The sequence below is a fragment of the Chiloscyllium plagiosum genome, chromosome 19, assembly GCF_004010195.1.
Source record: "Chiloscyllium plagiosum isolate BGI_BamShark_2017 chromosome 19, ASM401019v2, whole genome shotgun sequence".
NCBI lineage: Eukaryota > Metazoa > Chordata > Chondrichthyes > Orectolobiformes > Hemiscylliidae > Chiloscyllium > Chiloscyllium plagiosum.
In genome coordinates this window covers 21577514-21603740 of record NC_057728.1, presented here as the reverse complement: position 1 = coordinate 21603740, position 26227 = coordinate 21577514, and the positions used below count along the sequence as shown (strand labels likewise).

Genomic DNA, 26227 nt, shown 5'->3' with positions numbered 1-26227 from the left:
CTGTCAGGTGAAAATAAATCTATTTTAGTTGGTGTTTGATCTAGATATTTCGTACCCTTTTTTGGAACCGCCAGGACCTCTTTCTCTAAATACCCGTTTTACAGAGATTTTCACTGACACGAACCCTCCTACAAACACCACGTCAACTTATCTACCTTCCCCCCACCACCACTACGACCAACCAAACACAGGCTTCGATTCCCAGCCTGCCTTGCGAGCCACCGCAAGGGGAGGGAGGTTGAGAAGGGCGTGAAGGGGGAATAATGAAAGAGAAGGTGGAGGAAATCGACCTCATTCCCAGCGGTCCCTGCGGCACCGGTTTCTCCCGTACCCACCCCCCGGCAGCCTTCGCGGTGCGAGTCTCTGATTGGACGGGGCAGAGAGCAGATTGCGATTGGTTCGCCTGACTTCTTTAGTCTCGAAAGAGTTTGTATTAGAGCGTTGAGGTTGGATGATTTGGCGGTTTCTGATAGTGTCGTGTTAAGTTGTTATATTTTTTAATATTCTTCTTTCGTTACACTGCAATGTCTGAAGCGCGGAATGAACCGTGTCTCCGCTGTGGTCATCACACCCCAACCGTCTGTTTTGGGCAGGTTAGTGATACGAAGGCTCCACCTGGTGCTCTGGCACTTTTGTGTTAATTCGGAGTACAGTCACCACCTTTTCACTTTTTAAAAAATAAATTCTAATGTGATTTCCCCATGTGCTTCTGGATGATAAGGATAGGGAAATGTTTGTAATCTGAAGAGCCAATACAAAGTGCTAATTATTTAAACAGTTTGGACACTTGCCTCAACTGAACATTTCAAGTCGGAAGATCCGTCAACTTTTATCGAACAAATTCATCAGTAAGTTCACTAAGTTTACAAACTCTGTATTTCTGACATTCCCATTTTATCGTCACCTGTCCCCTAGCTAAAACAATATCTTATCTTCTATGTTTCTAATTGCTGAAGGAGTATTTAAAAGGGGGAGAACTCCTTCTTGAACGTCGAGCAAATGCTTCATTTTTAAGTTACTAGCGGAAGTATTTTGGAGAGTAGCCTTTCCGGAAATTCAGAATTTTAGAAATTGGGAGTACAGTACAGCATTGAACAGACCTTTCGGTCCAACTCGTCCATGCCGACCAGATATCCCAACGCAATCTAGTCCCACCTGCCAGCACCTGGCCCATATCCCTACAAACCTTCCTATTAATGTCCCCACCCAAATGCCTTTGAAATGTTGCAATTGTACCAGCCTCCACCTCTTTCTCTGGCAGCTCATTCCATACACGTACCACCTTCTGTGTGAAAACGTTGCCCCTTAGGTGTCTCATATATCTTCCCCCCCCCCCCCCCCTCATCCTAAATCTACGCCCTCTAGTTCTAGACTCCCTGACCTCAGGGAAGAGACTTGGAATATTTATCCTATCCATGCCCCTCATGATTTTATTAACCTCTACAAGGTCACCCCTCAGCCTTCGACACTCCAAGGAAAACAGCCCCAGCCTTTTTAGCCTCTCCCTATCGCTCAAATCCTGGCAACATCCTTGTAAATCTTTTCTGAACCATTTCATGTTTCACAACATGCTTGCGCTAGGAAGGAGATGAGAATTGCACACAATATTCCAACAGTGGCCTAACCAATGTCCTGTACATCCGCGGAGAAAGTGATGTCTGCAGATGCTGGAGATCAAAGTTGAAACTTTATTGCTGGAACAGCACAGCAGGTCAGGCAGCATCCAGGGAACAGGATGTACATCCGCAACATGATTGACAACTCCTGTACTCAATACTCTGACCAGTAGAGGAAAGCATACCAAGTGCCTTCTTCTCTATCCTATCTACCTGCGACTCCACTTTCAAGGAGCTATGAACCCGCACTCCAAGGTCTCTTTGCTATGCAACACTCCCGAGGACCTTACCATTAAGTCTATAAGTTCAGCCAAGATTTGCTTTTCCAAATGCAGCACCTCACATTTATCTAAATTATGCACCATCTGCCACTTCTCAGCCTATTGGCTCATCTGATCAAGATCCCATTGTAAGCTGAGGTAACCTTCTTCGATGTCCACTACACTTTCAGTGTTGATGTCATCTGCAAACTTACTATACCTTTTATGCTCACATCCAAATCATTTATATAAATGATGAAAAAGTAGTGGACCCAGCACCGATCCTTGTGGCACTCCACTTGTCAAAGGCCTCCAGTCTGGAAAAACAACCCTCCACCACTACCCTCTGTCTTCTACCTTTGAGCCAGTTCTGTATCCACATGGCTAGTTCTCTCCGTATTCCATGAGATCTAACCTTGCCAACCAGTCTCCCATGAGGAACCTTGTGAAACACTTTACTGAAGTCAATATAGATCACATCTACCACTTTGCCCTCATCAATCTTATTTGTTATTCTTCCAAAAACTCAATCAAGTTTGTGAAACATGATTTTCTACAGTTGACCTTTAAAATTTATAAAATACGTCACTCCTATGTGATCGTTGATTAATGTGGAAATTAAGAGTGCAGGGATTGTTGGACAATCATATGAAGACCATTTTGGAATATCTCTTAGCTGTATGTTCTATCTTGCATTTATTTTGAATTGTTAAATTGCAAAACTCAATGTGAGATGTAAAATGAATATACTATAACACCATCCCTACTCCCAAATGTCCAATTCCAAATTGCTGCCTTTCGGTGATTTGTTTAAAAAATGTGAACATTGGAATTCTTAAAGACAACCAGAAGGAACTTTTTGATAAGATTGATGACTCTGTAACAAACTTCATTATGAAAAACCTTAATGCAACTCCCAGTGTTATGGTGAAGCAAGCAGGGGATATAGATAGGTATGCTTTACTCTTTTTTTTTTAACTGCTCTCTTTTGGTGCTGTTCCTGTTTTTTTGTGACCTCTACTCTCCAATGTTCCTCCTGTGCTCTGCACTGAAAGGGTTTGTGCTCTTTCTCTGCTTCTGGAGTGCTCTTACACTGTTGTGCATTTCCCTGGTACTTCTGTCCATCTGTTCAAAACTCTGATGTCCTTTTGTTTTGTGCTTCCGCTAAGGATAGATAGGCTGTACTGCAAAAAAATAATTTCAGGCTTTTGTAGAGAAGTTTGCGTTCTTAAAAAAATATTAAACTACTTGATTAATAATTCACTTGAAAATTCCTTCAGTCAATATGCTCCTCCTCTAGAGAGAAGGGCCTGTGCCCGAAACGTCGAATCTCCTGTTCCCTGGATGCTGCCTGACCTGCTGTGCTGTTCCAGCAATAAAGTTTCAACTTTGATCTCCAGCATCTGCAGACCTCACTTTCTCCTCCTCTAGAGATCCTACCAATGCATGTTTTACTAAATGAAATCCATGTCCAATCTGACCATCAATGACCGCATTCAGTCATTTTTAATTTGTGATTTTATTTCCCTCTAGCATTTGTTTTCAGTCAGCAAAGTCAATCTCTCTCCTTTTCCCACTCAAGTTGTTTGCATTATCTCAGAACAATTATCTATACAATCTTCAATGGACATACCACCTTCACTAGGAATAATTGGGCCTTTTCTGAATGGTAGGCAGTGACTAGTGGGATACTGCAGGCAGTGGTACTATTACCTCAAATATTCATAATGTCAATGATTTCCACTCTACAGTCTTTTCCTCCTTGACTTATTATTCAGATTTATGCAGTGAATCACAAGATATTTCTTTGTTTTCAATTCTGTGCTCCCTTGTGCCAAACCACTCAACCCTTGCCTCTTGGAAATTCAATGTTTTTTTATATTTGCCGGTAAGACTGACTTGTTCCTCTCCATCATTGTGGCCTTCCTTCAGTTATCTAACTGTTCTGGCCAATACACTATTAGGCAGATGATGAGATTGATCTCCAGCCCTCACTTTGAGTCCAAAAGTGTGATAGTGAAAAAGCAAAGCAGGGCAGGCAGCATGCAAGGAGCAGGACAGTCAGCATTTTGGACATGCCCCCTTCAATCAGGAATGATAGCAATGATCTCATCATCATCCTCACCACAGATATTCCACAAGTTAGAATCAGGGGAGAGGATCTGATAGTGCATGTATTGGCATCTACCCCTTGAACTGATTATGATGGACATGAAAAGGTAGTGCATGTATTGGCATCTACCCCTTGAATTATCAGATCCTTTCTCCTGATTCTAACTTGTGGAATATCTATGGGGACAAAATACATTCACATCTTTTTTTTAAAAAAGTCATTCAATGTACGATAGTCAGAGTATGTAATTCCATCAGCACCTACATGGCCTGAGTGGGGTACTATCATTCAATTGGAAAAAGAGAAGATGAGATTGACAAAGCATTTGTTTTTGGTAAAGCCATGAATTTTGTGCTTTTATTTGTCTTGTCAGAGTTTTGCAAATAACTGTTTAGCCAGTCAACCCCATACAATGTTAAGGTGCAACCACTATCTGATTCAGCACAATAATGAATGAGCTACTCATGACCTAACTTAAATTTTCACCAGCTAATACAATATTTTCATACTGTTCATTCTCATCATACTCATCAGAACCATCCATATCATGGTGAGTTCAAATTATCTATTCCTAGTTTTAAGACAAAGCTTTGCATAAGTATTACTTGAGTCCTGAAAATACCAATTAATCAATCCTGTCCATATCTTGGGTTCATTCACTTCCAGCTGTCATCACACTCTGCTTTTAACTGCAACATTTTTGTCTTGAGCAACAAATCCAACCCAACTCAGAACATCTCAATGAACTCCCTCTTTTTACAAGTATCTAAGATGAGACTCGATCATTGAGAATCAGTAGTGGAATCCTCCATTCTCTGTCTCAGTGCAGAATTTCCAATTTTGTAGCACAGAAGTAGTTGGAAATTACTACTTTCCCACAATATTTGGTCAGCGGTCAACTGTTCTAAAAGAACATTTTTACCACTAAACTGAACCCCTATCAAAATCAAAAGTCTATACATGTGAAATTTTCTGCACAATCTAAATTTTGGATAAAAGCATGGACTTGATAATTTCTATATTAAATGTTACTTATAGATTGCAAAGATCTCTTAATATTGCTTCGGGAAAGGATTGTGGAAATATCTTTGGGGTGACGAAGTTCACTGTGGACACAGGAGATTTATTAATCAAGTTTCCTGTATTTTCTGTGACTGATGGTGCATGCTTGCTTTACGATCGATCCCAATTGGCTTGAAGTAGTGCTGTTTGTATCTGGTTCAGTTGGGGGAAACTTGCTAAGAGCAAGCTGCCCAGCTGATACTTCATTTCTGAAAAGAAAGCCATTTTGCTGAATTTGGAGTGAAAGCTACTGTTTTTATTTCAAAGGCCTCAGACACTAGTGTGATAACTGATAACAGCACCAACCAGAACATACGATGCTTTGATGTTTGTTAGATTTTTTCAAATTGGAAAATGTATAGACAGCTTGGTTTGTTTTTCTTTTGCACAATAAACTTCAGCTTTTTTTTAAGTAAATATCACATCACATATGGTGAATTGATTTTTGTTTTATAAATCAAAGGTTTGGATTTCAAAATTGCTGCCTTTGCACATAATTTCTATAAGATTACAATTCTAGTAAATCAGATCTGGTTCCCTTGGTTGCCTTTTGAGTTTCTTTGAGAGATTTTGTTAGCTTGCAGGAGACTAAATTGCTCCCCACCCACTCCACTTTTTTTTTTACTAAGAACTCAATAATTGAAGCAAAAGTTTTCACAATAGGGTACAATTCAAACAACTAAAAATGTTGATGTATGATCAGTGAACAGTCCTCACTTTCTCCTAACCAGTGAAGCTTAACAGACGAAGTTCTAAGATGCACACTGGAAGAAGCAGAAGAATACTTTAGGCCATTCTAACAGACTTTAAATTTCAGTTTGTATTTGTAATGATCCTTTTAGCTCTTGAAAGATCTTGAGCTCACTTGGATACCCTGTTAATCATTTTAACATCTCCCCAGACTAGCAGCCACCTGCTGTCTGCAGCGCAATCCACGGGAAGTCAAACTGACCATACTTTGAACATTATCTTGGCATAATGAGAGCCTTCACAAAGAAAATAGAAGGTGCCTATCTGCATGTCATTTAACTGAAAGTCCATTGTACCTGAGGCCAGCAAGCTGGAACTGTTGTCTGGTAATCTGTCTTGAACCTGAGGATAATGAGGACAATTATTGTACCCGAATGCTTGAAATCAAATGTGACAACCTTACCCTGCCAATCTGTGCTATTGTTTGCTGAGATATTCAGAAGTAAACCACAATATCCTAAACATAAGAACTCGGATTTAATTTTTTTTTAAATGAGAACTGATGCATGCACCAGTTGAACATGTCTAATTAACAACTGTCATCATGTCAATTCATTTGCAGTACCAGTTCACTGCTGACGAATATCAGGCGATCCAGAATGCTTTGCAAAGGCGTTTGGGACCGGAATACATCAGTCAACGTCCAGCAGGCGGGGGGCAAAAGGTAAATAAGACACTTGTTTCTGACATCACCTGATCCTGAAGGAAACCCTTTGTGCAATTTTTGCTTTTACATAAAGTATTTGTTTTTCTTTTTTAACAGATCTTGAGAAGTCAGATTTCATTATGTGAACAAATGAGTCATGATCAATCAATAATGTAATAGAGATGTACAGCATGGAAACAGACCCTTCGGTCCAACCCATCCATGCTGACCAGATATCCCAACCCAATCTAGTCCCACCTGCCAGCACCCAGCCCATATCCCTCCAAACCTTTCCTATTCATAGACCCATCCAAATGCCTCTTAAATGTTGCAATTGTACCAGCCTCCACTACATCCTCTGGCAGCTCATTCCATACACGTACCACCGTCTGCATGAAAAATTTGCCGTTTAGGTCTCTTTTATATCTTTCCCCCCTCACCCTAAACCTATGCCCTCTAGTTCTGGACTCCCCAACCCCAGGGAAAAGTCTTTGTCTATTTATCCTATCCATGCCCCTCATAATTTTGTAAACCTATATAAGGTCACCCCTCAGCCTCCGACGCTCCAGGGAAAACAGCCCCAGCCTATTCAGCCTCTCTCTAAAGGCAAAATCTTCCAACCCTGGCAACATCCTTAAATCATTTTGAACCCTTTCAAGTTTCACAACACCTTTCCGATAGGAAGGAGACGAGAATTGCACGCAATATTCCAAAAGTGGCCTAACCAATGTCCTGTACAGCCGCAACATGACCTCCCAACTCCTGTACTCAATACTCTGACAAATAAAGGAAAGTATACCAAATGCCGCCTTCACTATTCTATCTTCCTGGGACTCCATTTTCAAGGAGCTATGAACCTGCACTCCAAGGTCTCTTTGTTCAGCAACACTCCCGAGTACCTTACCATGAAGTGTATAAGTCCTGCTAAGACTTGCTTTCCCAAAATGCAGCACCTCTCATTTATCTGAATTAAACTCCATCTGCCACTTGTCAGCCCATCTGGTCCAGATCCTGTCATAATCTGAGGTAACCCTCTTCGCTGTCCACTACACCTCCAATTTTGGTGTCATCTGCAAACTTACTAAGTATACCTCTTATGATCGCATCCAAATCATTTATGTAAATGACAAAAAGTGGAGGGCCCAGCACCGATCCTTGTGGGACTCCACTGGTCACAGGCCTCCTGTCTGAAAAACAAACCTCCAACACCACCCTCGGTCTTCTACCTTTGTGCCAGTTCTGTATCCAAATGGCTAGTTCTCCCTGTATTCCATGAGATCTAACCTTGCTAATCAGTCTGCCATGGGGAACCTTGTCGAACGCCTTACTGAAGTTCATATAGATCGGACCACAGATCTAGATATGCTATTTTATCTGATATTTTGACAGAGCTTGTAGTTCAAACAGTATATTTTTAATCTGCAATTAAAAAAAAAAAATTTAGAAACAAACTTTTAAACATACAAAATTGAAGTAACAATTTAGCCCCTTGAGCCTGTTTCACCGTTCAATTTCATCATGGCTGATCTGTGTCTGTGTCAACAGTACTAAAACTGGCCACTAGATGCTGATTCATAGAATCGCAACAGTGTGGAAACAGGCCCTTTGACCGCAACAAGTCTGCACCAACCATTCAAAGAGTATCCCACTCAAACCTATTCCCCTACACTATTACTCTACATTTACCCCTGACTAATGCATCTAACGTGCACATCCCTGAACATTATGGGCAATTTAGCATGGCCAATTCACCTAACCTGCGGATCTTTGAATTGTGGGAGGAAACCAGAGCACCCAGAGGAAACCTACGCTGACCGGGAGAATGTGTAAACTCCACACAGACAGTCGCCCGAGGGTGCAATCGAACTCAGGTGCCTGGCGCTCTGAGGCAGCAGTGCTAACCACTGAGCCACCGTGCTACCCAAAATCATGTTTTCTATCCAATTTCTATTTGTGATTTGTTAGAAGAGTATTTCTCAACTTCAAAAACAAACTCCCTCGTCTTGAAAATTACCCAACATCAGGTTATAGTCCAACAGGTTTAATTGGAAGCACTAGCTTTCAGAGCACTGCTCCTTCATTTGGTGGTTGCGGAGTGCACGATTGTAAAACACAGAATTTATAGCCAAAGTTTACAGTGTGATGTAACTGAAATTATACGTTGAGAAAATATCTTTAATTGTTTAAGTCTCTCATCTGTCAGAATGACCATGTTAGTTTCACTTCTTTCATGTGTAAATCATAAAACGTTTTTTAAAAGTTACATTCTCAGGTTAACTTTAACAATTGGTGTCAACCCAGATAATGTGTTGAGGGTGTTGGCCCCCTGTGTATTGTCTGTGCCATAATGTTTGGTTAGATAGATTCTAATCTTAAAGTGAGTTAACAGAATCTTGCATGGATTCATGCAGTTTTTCAGCAAAGTACAATGTAATTCTGCAAGTGATTTACATATGAAAAGTGAAACTAACATGATCATTCTAACAGGTGAGAGACTTAACAAACAATGAAGGTATTTTTTTCAGTGTATAATTTCAGCTACATCACACTGTAAACTTTTGCTATAAATTCCGTGTCTTACAATTGTGTACTCCACAACCACCTGATGAAGGAGCTAGTGCTTCCAATTAAGCCTGTTGGACTATAACCTGGTGTTGTGATTTTTAACTTTGTACACTCCAATCTAACACCGGCATCTCCAAATCATGTCCCTTATCTTGTTTATCCTACCCTTTGCATTTACCCTATCACCCCTCTCTGGACTTCATACGGGAAACAATGCTTCTTCCTCCTTCCTCATGCCTATTTATATTCTTGTGTTAGAGAAAACTACTAAACTTCTGCCCTACTATTTGTACATTGTCCACCTTCATGTCCCTCACTTAGTTTAGGGATTTGAGTCTTCCTCTTTGCCTTCACTTTTATCATGGTGCAGCCTTTTCTTTCCTATCACCTTTTTTGTGCTGACTGTAGTGGCACACTCGACAATAACATTGTGCTACTATAGTCTGATTCTCTGTTCTTTCCAAATATCCTTTTAAGTTCTAGTTCTTTGTTGCTACTGTACAACAGTTGGTAGCCTTTTAATGCATTGTTCTTTTGCCAGTGTGGATCAACTGCAATACATGTTGATACTTTTGATTTTTTTTTATTTAAACAGGTGATCTGTACATTTAGACTTTAAAATTGTTTACTGCACTATTCTTCCATGTCTGTCTAGTGATGTTTGCAAATTATACATGTATAATTTAATAAAATATCTTTAACTTTCTACCCTCATCACTCCTCAGTTCTTAAATTGCATATTCCTACATCTTCAATCCACTTGTGTGCCTTTATTTTCTGATTTCCACTTGTCATTTCCATAATTTCTATTAGTCTTACCCTTTGTTTTTGGTTTGCTTTTGGATTTTACACCAATTATGTCCAGCTTCTGTTTATATCCAGCATACTCATAATCTATAGAATCTTAACACTTTTTGTGTAACCCAATTTAAAACTATCATCGTCTGACCTATGCTATCTTTCTATAAATTGAGACAATGAAAGCAAAAGGAAGTTGAGTTTAACCTTTTACAGGTCTCCGATTAGGTCTCAATTGGAATGTCTGAAGCCAAAAAAAACCGAGGGCTTTTCTTGTGGTTTTTTTTTTTTCAGACGATATATTGTTTTCTGAAGCTCCTTTTTTTTTGTTCTCTCAAACTAATTTATTAGGTGAAGTGGTCATACAATGCCTTCTCAATTTGTATTGACCATGGCACAATCTCAACATTGACAAGTTGAATTAGAATTCATCAATATCCTCAATCAGCGCTCTCCATTAAATCTAAAGTCACAAAAACACAAGGAAAGCATTGAATTTTAGACAATACTTAACTTTTGACAATTTATGCCAATTCTTTCTTTACAATAAGACCATAAGGCATAAAAGCAGAAATTAGACCATTCAATCATGGCTGATAAGTTTCTCAACCTTATTTTTCTGCTTTCTCCCTGTAACCCTTGATATTCAAGAACTGATCTATCTCAAAACTGGCCTCCACGGCCTGCTGTGGCAATGAAGTCCATAGATTCATCACTGACTCTGACTCTGGCTGAAGAAGTTTCTCCTTATTGCCATTCGAAAAGGTCTTCCCTTTACTCTAAGGCTATGCCCTTGACTCCTAGTCTCTCCTACCAATGAAAACATCTTCCCAAAGTCTACTGTTTCCAGATCATTCATATTTTGTATCTTTCGATAAGGATCTCTTTCCCCCACCCCCACTCCCACCCCCTTCTCCACTATCCTTCTAGACTCCAAATATAGTCTCAGTACTCCTATGTTAAGCTTTTCATTCCTGGGACCATTTAACTGACATACTTTTATCTGCACAAAAGCCATCACCTGAAGCACACTTCCAACAAACTGGTGAGGTCACCAGGGATCGAGACAGAAATTAGACCTCAGTGCTGCTGTTGGCTCTGATGTCCCAAGCTTTGTGGGTTATAGACTTTGCATTTTTCAACATATGTACAGAAAAGCTTAAGATTTTAACACTTTAATCAGAGATACTATTTTTAAAAAGTGGACAATACTTAATAAAATAGCAAGTACACTCCATTCCCTCCATAGTGTAACTCCTGAACACTATCCTAAGGTAGAGATTCTACATTTAATGTGTAAGGAATTTATTGCCTTATTAATTAAGTTTTCTTGGCTCCTAGGTAGCGGAGTATCCCTTTGTAATGACAAGTTTTCTTTTGCTTTTCTTTGCAGCTTTCCTCATAGCCCTTTGCAGATTCTGTTATACACATAGCCCCTCCCCAAATAATTGAGCAGCTTGCCTCTCTTCAACACATTCCCACACTTTGCATCCTCCTTGTCTATTCCACTTGCAGGGTTGACTTTGATTGCTTCTGTGGTTGAATTTCTCAGGGATTTGAGAAGTTAGTCATGTGCCTCTATCTTGAGTTCACATGGAAAATGCTAACACTAAGATTGTGTAGAAGTTTCGCCAGTCTCATACTGCACAAAAAGTTGAGCTGGAGAGATTGCAGCAGCTGAGATCCTTAATTATAATGCAGGAAATACCAAGGTGGGGGGGGGGAGCTATTTCCTTATGAAATAGTCTTGTTGGCTAAGACATCCATGGCATTAAGTATGGCACACAACAGTTGGTACACGAAGATGCATGAAAATATGAGGGTGGAAAGTAAGAGATTTGAGTTGTTGAAGACAGTCTGGTGTCTCCTTCACTGTTCAGGAAAGGTTTCCAGGAGTTCCAGTGACAATGATGTTGTAGCTGTATGTATGGTGTGTTTTGTATGAAAACTCCACCTCCCAACTGTCTCCTATCTTTGAGCCAATTTTGTATCAAATTGATGAGCTCTCCTGGAATCCCATATGATCTAACTTTCCTCATTCTACTATAAGCAACCTTGTCAAAGGTTTCATTAAAGTCCAGATGGTAATCACTACTGTGAGTGCGCCATTGGCAAAGTGACTAAATATCAACAGGCTTTCAATCAAGTAATCTGTTTTGTTGTTGCTGCTGCTGCTGGAACTGAACTCTTCCATACAAGTGGAAAGTACTTTGTAGTTTCTGACTTGTGTGTTGTAGATGGTGAATAAGCTTCATGGAGTTGTGCTTCCAAATTCCTGTTATCTAAGCAGTTCTTTGTAACCACAGTATTTGTATATCACATCCACTGAAGATTCTGAAGCAATTGTAATTCCAGGCTGTTGTTGGTAGTACTGTTGAATGTCACAAGGATTTTTTTTTTTGAGATGGTCATTACTTTGCTTTTGTGTAGTGTGAATGGTAATTATCATACCTTAGCTAAAGCCTGAAAATTGAACATTACTGAACACTCTCTGTAATGGTGAGCAGACATCTCCACTCTGCCCTCTTGACAGAAGCAAGGTTATTGATGAAATCAGATGTTTGAGCCGAAGACTGTCCCAAGGAATATCTTATAACTGAGACAATTGGGCTCAACAACAACGCTTGCTTTTTCCCCCCCATTTCCAATGACTCCAGTTTGGCTAAGACATCCCAATATCACTGTTAAATGCCGCTTTGATGTCAAACACAGTCTTGCCTCTCCCTGGAATTCGACTTCCTTTTGTCAATGTTGAACCAAGACCAGCAAGAGCCAGGTGGCCCGAGTGGAACCTAAACTGAGCATTGGCATGCTAACCTGGTTTGAAATTTTCCATCGTTGTGCAAACTAAGCAGTCTGAGGTACAATGGATTTAGGATTGTCAAAACTCTGCATTTCATTACTACTATAATATCACATTACCTGTTTGTAAATGACATCTGCCTCTTTATATGCTATTCAAAGAACCTTTTTACCTCCTTTTTTGTCGAATTAACTTAATCTGTGCTGGTTGTTAATTTCGTTAGGTCTGCTACATTGAAGGTCACAAGATTGTCAACCTCGCTAATGAAGTCTTTGGTTATAATGGATGGTCCCATTCTATCTCACAACAAAATGTTGGTGAGTTTTAATTGTTAGAAAAAATGCTGTTATATATGGAAGATTAATTTCATGGATTGTCCAAGTCATTGCCATATTGAATTCTATTTTTATCTTGATCCCTGTAGTATTAATGGATGGATTATCAAATTAGAGCTAAACCTAAAATTAGGTTTATGAAAGTTGACATCAGATATGAATTTCACCAAAGAAACACTACATAAAATTTCGTGAATAATTAACCGTGACACAACTACAGACATCGAATGATTCTAGCTATTGAGTGGGTGTAACTGGAATAGTTCTAATTGTTATATGTAATATTCTGGACTTTAAAGTCACTCATTGTTATGCTGTAGCACTCTTGCCCTCAGAAGGTTGTGGGTCCACGTCCTATAGCAGAATCTGAACACACTAACTCAGACTGACAATACAATATTACAGTTCTGAGGGTGTCGTTCACTGTCAGAGGTCTAATTGCCATGCATCCAAAACTGCAGTGGGATGGAGGGAGAAGAGCATTTGGGATAGTGACTGGAGAAGTGGTGGATTGAGTTGTTGCACTACAGCCTTAAGTACAAAACATCTGTAGTTTAGTGAGTTTGACTTCAAAGTTTGATCAGTTAATGGATTTCTAAAAGAGCCACACACCTTTTCACACTCCAAATGTGATTGTAAGATTTTAGTATGGATTGCCTGAAACAGAAATCTCATCAATTCGATGGGTGCAAAAGGTGCCATCACACTTTCAAAAAGAAAAGTTTTGTCTTGTTCAAACAAGTAGCTGATTACCTACATTTTTCTATTGTGCTGGTTTGCAATATGGAAATTGTTTCTTACTGTACAAGAGTGAACTAAAGTGCTTTTGGGATATCCAGTGATTGCAAAAGTTGCCACGGCAAGTTTTTTTTAAAAAAATATTTCTACGTTTCAGATTTTGTGGATCTCATTAATGGAAAATTTTACGTCGGTGTTAGTGCATTTATTAAGGTCCAACTCAAGGTATGGAGTTTCCTTTTTGATTATAAAAGTTAAGACCTTTCCTCGCTCTGATGGATACAACCTACAGTTATTTTGTTTTTGAAAATCAGGATGGATCTTTCCATGAAGATGTTGGCTATGGAGTGAGTGAGGGACTGAAATCCAAGGCACTGTCACTGGAGAAAGCCAGAAAGGAAGCAGTCACTGATGGATTGAAGCGATCTCTGAAGTATTTGAGCACTTGCTCTTTGTCATTTCACAACTATTAGTTCCAGCATTTAACCTGTTAAGTTTTATATTTATTTCAAACAGAGTCAATATTTGTCTCTGAAAGAAGTTTTTTTTAGACACAGCTAAAAAAGTTTCATGAGTTCAAGGTATTTTGTCTTTAGTTTGATTTTTCTTTTCCCTCAGTCCTTTCCACACTTTTTGTAGACCCCAGTAATCTATACATTAGGTGCAAGCGAGGTTTGATTTTTGTTCCCTCGTGCCAAACTTGTAGTTCCATGGCATAGAGGTTTGCATGTCTAATTTAATTCTGAAAAAAAAACAAATAGGAAAAAAACTAGCTTTTTTTTTTCATCATTCGTTCTTGAGATGTAGGCATACCAACAGTGCTATTCGGAAATGAATTGCTAGTTTTGGACCCAGTGACAGTAGAGGAGTAGCGATTATAGACCAAATCAAGTGTTTAGCCTCAAGGGGAACTTGCGGGTAGTGACATTCGTGTATCTGTTGATCCTATTCCTTCTAGCTGGTATGTTTGTTCAGCACAAATGGCACAATATTTATTGTTTTGCTTTTCAGATCCTTTGGCAATGTCTTGGGTAATTGTATTCTGGATAAAGAGTATCTGCAACTAGTCAATAAGCTACCCAGACAGGTAAGGATTTAAGCCTTTGCATAATTGTGTGGTTCTGAAGTGCAGTTCCTACCATAATGATGGGTGTGTTGGATGTTAATATTGCCTGCTTAGTTTTTGCCTTCATGTTTATCACTCTCCTTTTTAAGTCTGTTAACTTGTAATCTTGAAATGTAGTTCATAGAAGTAAGGACGACTGATTTCCTCCCTAAAGAGCATTAGTGAAGCAGATAGATATTTTCTGATAATAGTTGATAGTTTAGTTTAATGGCACTAGTTCTCATCGTATATTTAACTGAATTTAAATTCTACCAGCTCCCATGGGATTTGAAGACCGGTCAGAGAGCCTTGGCTTGAATCTCGATTGCGAGATCAGCTATTCCATTATTTGCCATTCTCTGAAACACATTGGCCTTGCATAGGGGTAATAATATTGTTTTTGTTCTTTATCCCATATATTTCATTTTAGCAGTAAATCAAAAGCTTATAGTAGAAACATTTACAATAGTCTGTTTGACAGCTTTTGGAGACTTTAGGAGCCTGAATCTATCCGTTGTGAACTCTGCCTACTGCCATTATCTGTAACCTATAAATAACTTGCAACATTGCAGAGTGACTCAGAGGCTCTCTTTAGCTGTCCAAGGTCTTGTGTAAAGACGAATTTGCAAGTTGCATGATTCGTTCCATTTAACCTTGGAGACTATTCTTCACTATCAAAACATGTTAAGCCTCTAATTATTGTTACAATGTGCAGATATTATTTCATCAAATTTAAATTTTACAGTACACCCCTTTTTCATCAAGATGGTATTTTGGTTTCTTGCTCCACCCTTTTTATTTCAACTTTTCTATCACTAAGTTATTTGCAAGGAATAAGGCAAGACTAGAATAGCAAGTACATCAAACTTTTTTCGGTCTTTAAGACATTGTAATGCACTACGGTAGAGATTTCTTTACACTAATTGCCCTTAATGTAACTAACTCTTCACTGTTTAACTGTATAAGGTTGAGCAGGGTTCTATCTTTCCAAAAGCCCTACAGTGGCAATATGAGGGCTGCATATTAATCACAACTAGATGTCAAACGATCGTTTTTTTTTCCCCTCTTATTCCTCCAAGCCCACCAATTCTTGGGCCAATATTGCGCACCTCTGAATGCAGCCTTGTCAGAAAGAAACCATCTGAGCACAGACATGACTGTAGTTTTAAGCTGAGAATGGAAAGTACATAAAAGCAAATGAAGATATTCTTGCAGTTGGGATATATGAAGGTGAAAGGACTTTTAGAACCTTGAAATAGTTTATTGATTCATTTACTTGTGTCTTTCATTTATGGACAAACTTTTTTTTAAAGCAATCAGATTTTCACTTGGCGGATGCTAAAAGAAGGGACAATGAACCTTTAGTGCAGAAAGCCAGATACAGCAGCATGTTACAGGCTCAGAGGCAGCCTCTATCTACTCTTGCTTCACATTCTCCACAAGATGCTAAAGAAGAGTTATCAGAAACGAAGGAAGTTGTGATACAAGGAAACTGCAACTTCTCACGGTTGGCGTTTATCTACATTTCATGTAACGGATGAGATTGACTTGTGCTTTGGTTTGTCAAATCATTGGATTGTCTGATCACGCATTGCTGCCTGCATTGTCGTTTTATGCCATAGTATATAAGTGTCATAAGCACGTTCCCAACTACTGATAACTGAGTACTCAATCATTTTTTAATGTATGGGTAAGCGTTTAACATGCTGAATGCAGAAAGAGCAAACTGTATCAAGTTGTTGTGTTTTTTTTAGCAACTATGAGGACCTAACATGATCGTTCATCATTCTTTGAAAGTTGTAAGCTTATGAAATCTGACCTGTTGCGGTAACAATTGTTTATCTTGAAGGTAAACTAATTAAGGGGCATATAATATAGTTGCATATCTACAATCTATGTGAAAACGAGTAAGATTGCATTAGTTGGAGCCAAGTTAATATGCAGTACTTTTATCACTAATCTATTTGAAAATTCAACCAACTTTTTAAAAATAGTAACTTCCAACTTGGACACCGGAAATAGAAAAAGCTTGTGCACCCTGTTGTGTCATGTTCAGTTATCAGTGGATATATTTCAGTTTTTTGTTAAATATATGGAAGTCTGCTAGCACGGTTGTTTTAGACAGCTGGTTCATAATACTAGGAGCATGGATTCAATTTTCATCCAAGCCGAGGCTGACCTTTGAGAAGATAGGACAATCTTGCTTGAGGCATAGTGACCCTCTTGTTAAACTCACAAGCAGTCATGTGAGTTTTAAAATTTGTAGCTCAGGTTGAGGTTCTGGATGGAGGTTTGCTTGCTGGGCTGGAAAGTTAATTTTCAGATGTTTTGTCACTATACGAGGTAACATCTGCAGTGAGCCTCTGGACAAAGTATTGCTGATTTCTGCTTTCTATTTATATGTTTGGGTTTCTTTTGGTTGATGTCATTTCCTGTTCTTTTCTCCAGGGGATGGTAAATGGGGTCCAAGTCTGTGTGTTTGTTGATAGAGTTCTGGTTAGAATGCCATGCTTCTAGGAATTCTGGAGTGTCTCTGTTTGGCTTGTCCTTGTCAGTGGTGTCCTTCCTTATCTGTATGTAAGGATACTAGTGAGAGAGGGTCATGTTATTTTGTGCCTAGTTTTCTGCCTGTTTGTCATAGTTGTTGCTGAAAATGTGTTGGAGATGTGAACAGGAGAATCGACGTTTCGGGCATAAACCCTTCTTCAGGAATGAGGAAAGTTTGTCCAGCAGGCTAAGATAAAAGGTAGGGAGGAGGGACTTGGGGGAGGGGTGTCGGAAATGGGACAGGTGGAAAGAGGTCAAGGTGAGGGTGATAGGTCAGACTGGGGTGGGGGCGGAGAGGTCAGGAAGAAGATTGCAGGTTAGGAAGGCGGTGCTGAATTCGATGGATTTGACTGAGACAAGGTGTCCTAGAGGTGTTCTCTGAAACGCTCCGCAAGTAGGCGGCCTGTCTCCCCAATATAGAGGAGGCCACATCGGGTGCAGAGGATGCAATAGATGATGTGTGTGGAGGTGCAGGTGAATCTGTGGCGGATATCGAAGTTTCCTTTGGGGCCTTGGAGGGAGGTGAGGGGGGAGCCTTGTCATAGCTGTTGCATGGTGTTTTGCTTGTTGTCTGTATAGGGTCTTTCAAGTTCATTAGCTACTGTTTTATTGTATTGGTGAGATACCATGATGCCAAGGGGTCCGAGGAGTCTAGCAGTCATTTCAGAGGTGTCTTTCTTGCAGGGGAGAGTGACTCGGATTTCTGGACGCATTTTTGTCTGCTTGTTTGGGTTTGTTGCTGAGACATCTGAGGACTGTGTTCATTGGGTTCCCTTCTTTTTGAATACACTGTATAGGTGATTATCCTCTGTTACAGTGTGTGGTGTCTCATTGAAATGGTGATATGCAGCTTTGTTTGTGGATGTTGGGATGCAGAGCAGAGGACAAAATTACCTATAGTGTATTCAAAAAGAATGGGTATCCAATGAACACAGTCTGCCGATTTTTCTCAGTAACAAACCCAAACAAGCAGACAAAATGCACCCAGAAACCCAAGCCACTCTCCCCTACATCAAAGACATCACGGAAATGACTGCCAAACTACTCGGGGCCCCTTGGCATCATAGTAGCAGACAAACCCACCGACACACTAAAACAGCAGCTAATGAACTTGAAAGACCCTGTATAGACAACAAGCAAAAACTAATGTTATTTACAAAATACTATGCAAGGACTGTAACAAACACTACACTGGACAAACACGCAGAAAACTGGCCACGAGGATCCATGAACATCAATAGCCACAAAATGACATGACTCTCTCTCACTAGTATCCTTACATGCAGATAAGGAAGGACACCACTTTGACTAGGATAAGCCAAACAGAGACACTCTAATTCCTAGAAGCATGGCATTCCAACCAGAACTCTATCAACAAACATACAGAATTGGATCCCATTTACCATCCCCTGAGAAAAAGAACAGGAAATGACATCACCAACCCAAAGAAACCCAACCATATATAAATAGAAAGCAGAAATCATCAGCAATGCTTTGTCTGGAGGCTCATTGAAGATGTTACCTAGTATGGTGACAAAACATCTGAAAACGAACCTTCCAGCTCAGCGAGCAAACGTAAAGTCATCTCTCCAATCCAGAGTTTCCCAGTAATCATCTGGGGCTATCGTGACAGTACCTAAAGGAAAAAAACATGATTGATATTTAGATATCAGCCTTTGTTTTCCAAGCTATATAAAATTGTTTATCAATCCTATTATCCCTGTACAGTGACTTGCAACATGGAAATTTGACTCCACTGGGCTGATATTCCTAATGTCGGCATGCAGTTATCAGAAACCTCAAAGCAGTAAGATGGTTATCACAAAACTACAAGATTAACCAAACTACCCTGTCACAAAATCAGAGTCTACATATCAGGCATAATCATCCCAGTTTAAATAGCATACTCAGCAATTTAGCTTCTCTTGTAATGGGCCACTGGTTTGTCATTGGGGAGGGAAGAGAGGAGAAGCTGAAGAAAATAATAATGTTGATTATCTAATTGCATAGAAGTAGAGACCACAGCACTGACCAAACAACCGTGCTACAGGAGCAGGAGTTGGATCCCACATACCAACGGAAACTTCGACAAAAGCAACTCCAACAAGAGTTCAGAGAACAGATGGCAAAAAAAAGCAAGACACAACCACAGAATACTGACAGTTCCAGTAGGACACAAGCAAACATCCACCCAGGTACCTGACATTAAACTGTGCAAAGAGTACAACCATAAAAGCTATCAAAAGTTACTTTGAGATTTTTTTAAACAACTCTCAAACTGTCCCATATGAAGTCAGTCAAAATTTGAATGCATTGTTTTGACAGAGCATTTAATTTTTAAAATGCTCGGTAATTAGGAATAAGAAAAATGGTATTTCTGCATTAGTGTAATTCAATAATATGGATGTAGTAAATAACAACTTTGTACCAAAAGAGTCACTTCATCGTTTAGAGCTTGAGTATTGCTGAAAAAGTCTTGGTATTTTCAAGCTTTTCCTCTTATACGCATTAGGGTGATTCACAAAAATACCAAAGTAAATGGAAAAGTAATATTTTATAATAGGACAAGTGAATATCAGTAGAGGCTGCCATGGAAAATTCACCTTGTAATGAAGACTAACAGTTGATTTTGATTAAATTTTAAACCAGGCAATTTGGCTCTTGTCAAGGCATTACCCTAAAATGAACCAGAGAAAAACTATAACCTACGTTGTGGAGTTAAAACAGACTAGTGGATACGTAGTCTGTCTGCAACGAATAAGGTCCTGTACATTAATACGTGCCATACTGAACCATTGTCAGAATAATTTTTAAACTCTAGATTAATTAGCAAGTATTGTCCAATTGCAGAACATCACCTCTAATGTTGGACATTGAGTTTTGTACAGACGAGTCCTTAAAATTGGCACGGCTGTCCTTTAATCAATTTCTGGTTCACTTTTAAACACCTTGGCAGTCCAACTGCTAATCATCAATTTCCTGGTGGATTCTTTATGGCAATGCCTCTACCGAACAAAGTCCACTTGCCAATCAATTGCCATCGTCCTTTCATATCTGAAATGGTGTGCCAGGGAGGGTAATTGAAGAGGGAATTTTTTTTTTAAACAAAGTATTTGGATGAGCACTTGAAGTGTCATAACATTCAAGGCTGTGGGACAGGGGACAGTCATAATAGCCTTTGCCAGGTGAACTGATTGACCAAAGGGCCTCTTCTGTACTAAATGATTCTAAGCTAATTTTATTCATGACTTATCACTCTGGTGGCAGTGTCCTTTTTATTCAGGAAAATTAAAGGGCGGTATCGTTTTGAAAAGCAATTTCTTTTCATGAGCCTTAAGTTGTAATGGTACTACCAAAACAAAATATTTTGCCATGCATCGAAGCTGATGGGTTTTTGCTTTGCCTGCATAGTGGCTTGTTAGAGCAGTTAAAAAGGATTATTAAAGGAAACTTGCAAGGGACAGAAGATTTTATACTTATTTGGAAGGTAAATCAGCTGTTTTGAGTACTATTGGCCCATTGAAGGTTGAAAGTGGGAATATTATCAATGACCATGGGAAAAGGGCAGATATGCTGAATGATTTTTTTTTTGCTTCAGTATTCACAGTAGGAGGATGATCAAGGATCAGGTCTAAATAAAATTAGATAAGTAAATCACCAATAAGAGAAATTAATGGAACTGAAGAGTGACAAACTGGAGTTCTGGGTTTTATCACCTCTAACACATCCTTTCTCTAATTAGATGACCAAACCAATTTTGTATCCATGTTGCTACTGTGCTTTTATACCATGATCTCTAGCTTTCCTAATAGGACTGTTGAGTGGCACTGTATCAAATGTTTTCACATATATAGTTTCCTCTTCTGTTACCATGGTCTGGTAAGCAGCACCCTCTTTTATAAAGCAGTGCATGATATTCATTTCATACTTCTCCCTGCCCTTGCTTCGGTGTGCAAATTCACTTTGTTTCTAAGCGAGTTTTGAGAAGACTTGAAGCTCAGTTTGAGGTTCTGGATGCCTGTTTGCTCGCTGAGCTGGAAGGTTCATTTTACAATATTTCGTCACCATGCTAATTAGCACTATTCTTCTTCTAAACCACTTTTTAAAAACTATATGCCTTTTCTCATAACTACTTTTTGCTTCTCCACCTCCCTTATAAATCTCTGGTGTTTCTTTATACCAATGAATAGAGCTTGATGTATGCTTGACAAAATAAATAGCTCTGTACCTGATTAGTGAACATGGCTTCAGCCTCTGATTTCAGCTCTAATTTTGAGCTTATGGGATTTCTCACTGTCAACTATTCTACCCCTTTAAAGGCTAAGTTCATTTTTTACTACATTTTATATTGTTCAGTTACATCCTACGCATACAGCAAAATGCCTTGTTTCCAACACACTTCTACACTGAAAATACTTGACTGACTTCTGCATTTCAACTTAAAACCAGTTTTAAAATTTCTATTTTGCTATTCAGCATTCTCCTAATAGTGGGGGCCATAGATAGGATAAATAGACAAAGTCACTTCCCTGGGGTGGGGGAGTCCAGATCGAGAGGGCATAGGCTCAGGGGGGGGGAAGAGAGGAAAGATAAAAAAAAGACCTAAGGGGCAACTTTTTCCACGCAGAGGGTGGTGCATGTATGGAATGAGCTACAGAGGAAGCTGAGGCAGCTAGTACAATTGCAACATTTAAAAGGAAGCTGGAGGGTATATGAATAGGAAGGGTTTGGAGGGATATGGACCAATTGCTAGCAAGTGGGACTAGGTTAGGTTGGGATATCTGGTCGGCATGGACAAGTTGGACCGAAGGGTCTGTTTCCACGCTGTACATCTGACTTGAGGAATCATTTGTGAATTTCCACAATCTGTTGCTTTTTTCTCCTCTTGTGTGCTTCTTTGTAGATACTTTACAATGTTTTAACTAACTTCTGTGCTTATTATTTTCCTTCTAGTTATGGTGACGACAGAGAAGTCTAAATCAACACCACAATTGAATCACAGCACACCAGTCAGCTATGAAGAAAACTTTGCCAAAGACAAATTCCTAGCTGGTAGGAGTTTATTCATTGCTTGTCATAACTCTGTTGGCCCTGTCCTTTTATTCAGGAAGATTAAAGTGCAGTGCCATTTTGAAAAGTGATTTCTTTTCACAAGCCTTAAGTTATAATTGTATCTCCAAAATAGAATATTTTACCATGTGTTAGCAGCCAGCTGGAGACCGCCTTCTGTCAGAATCTACCAGTCAGTCTAACATAAAAGTAGGGGAGTAAAGGAGAATCTAATGACTCTATTCCAGTTTCCCATTCACACTCCATATTTGACTCACTACTACTTTAGGACCATGACAATCGTCTCCCCGGGGTTTCACCTATTTCAGTTCCCTATTTCAGGCTCAACATTGCCTCTGTTTCTCTCTACAGCTGCTGCTAGACCTGCTGGGCTTCTCCAGCATGGATCTGTTTAATACTATTCAATTTCCCTAGTTAGCTATAGATTGACCTTTTCCCTTCTCAGACCTAGTTTATAAGGGAATGATGTTTGAAACTTTTCTATCACTACTTTACATTTTTCCAATTGTTTGTTTACTGGCAGAGTTTGGTGATACCACATCTGAAGAGGCTGCACTTCTTACCTGTTCTAGTAATATCTCTGACAGAACCAAAATGTTTGAGGCTGCCTGCTTCAAGGGTAGAGCAGATCTAAAAAGCCTAGCAGAATATAACCATGTTGGCAGAACCTCTTCAACATTGGGTTGTGTATTATGGCATCCTATTAATGTATTTCAAAGCAAAGGAACAGACTTTTGACAACTAGGAAATTATATTTTCTGTGGAAGTGGAGAAATTGTGGCACTCTGCTTGATCTTGTACACTTGAGGCAATATAGTATTTCTAGTGAAATGGATATAAAGAGTTTTTTAATCAATCAATTGAATTCCAAAGAAACCTCTGGGTGAAATGACTTTTTTTTCTAGGGGAAGCAGTGACATCGTGGTAACGTCACTGCTCCAATAATCCAGAACACTGGTTGGATTCAAATGACTTCAAATCCCACCAGGTCAGAGAGTCAGTCAGTTTTACAGCCATCTTGTCTATTCCAGTCATTTACCATCTATCCTGACATTTTCCAATATTTTGGCATGCAGCATTTTCTGCTGTGGTACTTCAAGTGATTTTAGCCAGAGACTGAAGTGATGTGATGCTTTTTTAAGATAAGCATCATCCTCTCGATCAAAAACGTCCTGTCCCATACCTTTAAATCTATACTCCTGGTAACTGACTGCTTTTAATAAGGGAAGTTTATTTCTGTCTATGGCCCTCAATTTTGTACCCCACTCTGCTTTCCTCTAAGGAAAATAAGCGTAGCCTCTCTCATGTCTTTAGAGCTGAAATGCTCCAATTCAGGCAACATCCTTCATATACTGTAGCAACCTGAACTGTGTTCTGTACTCCAGCTGTGACCCCTGTCTTTGTATTCAATATCTTGACTGATGAGGTAGCATATGGGATATTTATCTTTAAAATCACTTCAGATCCTTGAAGGCTTCCAGTTGGATGGACATCGAAGTGGTGGGAATCTCAAAGAAAATAGTGCATGTGCAGGGCCAGCATGTTCCTACAAAGGTATATAGTAGTCCCACACTCCAGTGTAAAGTTTTTGACAAGTAGTTGCTCCCAATCCACTTGTATCAAAATCAGTAATTCCCATCCTGTCACAGTCATCTTGTGAGAGATACACTCTGGAGCATTTCTGCCTGCCTCCACATTAACAATAATCCACTCCTTCCCTGACTCGGCCTCACCCCTCAGACTTTCATCAGGTAGTACTCCTGCCATCATTCAACCACAGGTATGCTCTGCTCCACTGCCACTTCAAATCCGACAAGACTATTGACTAGAAAAAAAAAATTAGGTTCCAAATCCCAAAGATTGATTGTTTCACCCAGCTGCAGGAAATGGCTTTCAATAATAAAGTCTGAAATTAAAAATTGTGATCTAATACTGACCGTGTAGTTTGAGTTTCATAAAAACCCCATCAGGGTTCACTCATCATCTTAAAGGAAAGCATCTGCCATCCTCACCTGACTCCAGATCCACAATGTAGTGAATTCAGGTGGGTGATAAATGCTCACAAAGACAATGGTGACCATATCCCATAAATGAATTGAAGACAAAATGTGGTGCAGGTGTGGCAGAGATAGAGCAACATTATATGCTGGTGCACAAGCCAAAACTGGCACCAGCTCAGATTTCAGTGGTGTGAAGAATGACTTGGCAGTAGATGCAGCATGGGGCAACTGCACATGCGCAACAATTTCTGGCACCAGAATGATCACAACATCAAGGGTTGCTTTGACATACTATGATATTTTCTTCATGGAAGAAAACTAAGCTCAGTGACTTTTTTTAAATTTTCACTAAGCATATTAGTGGTTGGTTAGCTTAAGGCAGAGTGATGCCAACATAGGTTCAAATCCCACACAGGTTTAGGTTACTGTGAAGGACAGTCTTCAATCTCTCCCATCACCTGAGGCATTGGTGGCCCACAAGTCAAACCAGAGATGTCTGTTTCTAATGAGTTTCACGTGCCCCACGGTCTGGTAAAACTGTCAACTTTACTTTAAGGCAGACACATCATAAAAGCTTTTGCATTTGTTTTGACACACAGGACATTTAGATTCACAGTATTCTCTATTATTAAACTTGCATTACCTAATGCTTTCATGTACAATAGATTTCATTTCCTAATAGTTAATAGGAGTACTTAAAGTAATAGGCCTAAGTTAGATTTTATTTTTGTTTACAAATTACCTACTTCTACACCAAAACAATCTTTCTATGTAATAGTGAGGTGACAACTTTCCAGTGTATACAGCCAGAACATTTTAACCAGCCAGTTACTACTCTTGTTAATACATCAGAGTTCAGTTTCAGACTTGAATTTCATAATGACCATGCTCATTATAATAGCATCTACTAATACTTTTTCAGCAGAGTCACTCCTGCACAGCTGCAGCCTTAAGTTAGAGATTCCCAGTTTTTCTAGCTCAGTATTTTTATTGACTAACTACTTTCTTTTCAATTTACAGCTCCTATGTTACACCCCACCCCCAACACATGAACTTATAAGCAATTTTACTTGGAAATTACGTTTTTCTCGAATAGGTTATCCCCATAATTGAACTTTCCTAATCATCATTTTAGGAATTTGAGGCAAATCACTCACTGCCATTGCATATTTTGAGTGGTGCTGAAAAAGCACAGCAGTTCAGGCAGCATCCGAAGAGCAGTAAAATCGAAATTTCGGGCAAAAGCCCTTCATCAGGAATACAGACAGAGAGCCTGAAGGGTGGAGAGATACTCAAAACTTAGTCTCACTTACCCATGTAATTGGCTTTGTTAGTATTTATTACTTTGGACTCAACCAAGTTGAATTTTATATTCATTGTTAGATTTTCCCCAGACTACCTTTTCACTGAAGTAAGTGACCCACCTCATTGTGCAGTATTAAATCTAAACTGTTTTGCTAGCCTATAATTAAAGGTGCACCAAAAAAGTTTTTTTGGGTCAATGAGTCTTACAGGAACATAAGTAGACTATTTGGCCCCTTGTGTTTGTAACTGTGCATGTGTATGGCAGAGCAGTCACTTGATATGGTTACGGTTGAACTGATTTTGGCCTCTACTTTTCCTTTGTTGCCTGTGCCTCCAGTCAAGAATCTAAGGAGGCCTTGAAAATATTCAACAAACCAATCTTCACTCTCTCTGGGGAGAAAATCAACATAACAACAACGCTTAGAAAAAAAATTCTCACCTGAATTTAGAGGAGAACCCTTATTTTGAAAATCTGTTCAGCACTTTATCAAGTATGTTTCAATAACATTACCTC

General features: G+C 39.4%; 1 protein-coding gene and 1 long non-coding RNA gene across 3 annotated transcripts in view; one reads left to right on the top strand and one right to left on the bottom strand.

The window, feature by feature from the left end:
- The first annotated feature begins 408 nt into the window (after nt 1-408).
- rad52 (RAD52 homolog, DNA repair protein) overlaps nt 409-26227 on the top strand; it is a 28218-nt gene continuing 2399 nt past the window's right edge. The window contains exons 1-9 of one of the 2 annotated variants that reach the window (XM_043709306.1): nt 409-593; nt 6364-6465; nt 12837-12930; nt 13844-13911; nt 14001-14119; nt 14698-14773; nt 16105-16298; nt 19352-19533; nt 22292-22390. In XM_043709306.1, coding sequence (XP_043565241.1) covers nt 525-593; nt 6364-6465; nt 12837-12930; nt 13844-13911; nt 14001-14119; nt 14698-14773; nt 16105-16298; nt 19352-19533; nt 22292-22390 — 1003 coding nt within the window. In that variant the 5' untranslated portion in view covers nt 409-524. Of the gene's footprint in view, nt 594-6363; nt 6466-12836; nt 12931-13843; nt 13912-14000; nt 14120-14697; nt 14774-16104; nt 16299-19348; nt 19534-22291; nt 22391-26227 lie in introns of both variants that reach the window. The other variant, XM_043709305.1, reaches the window with a different exon arrangement.
- On the bottom strand, nt 1449-25727 carry LOC122559585. Its single transcript, XR_006314475.1, has 3 exons — nt 24142-25727; nt 6834-6836; nt 1449-1460 (listed from the first exon to the last, which is right to left on the bottom strand). It is a non-coding gene; the product is annotated as an uncharacterized LOC122559585 (long non-coding RNA).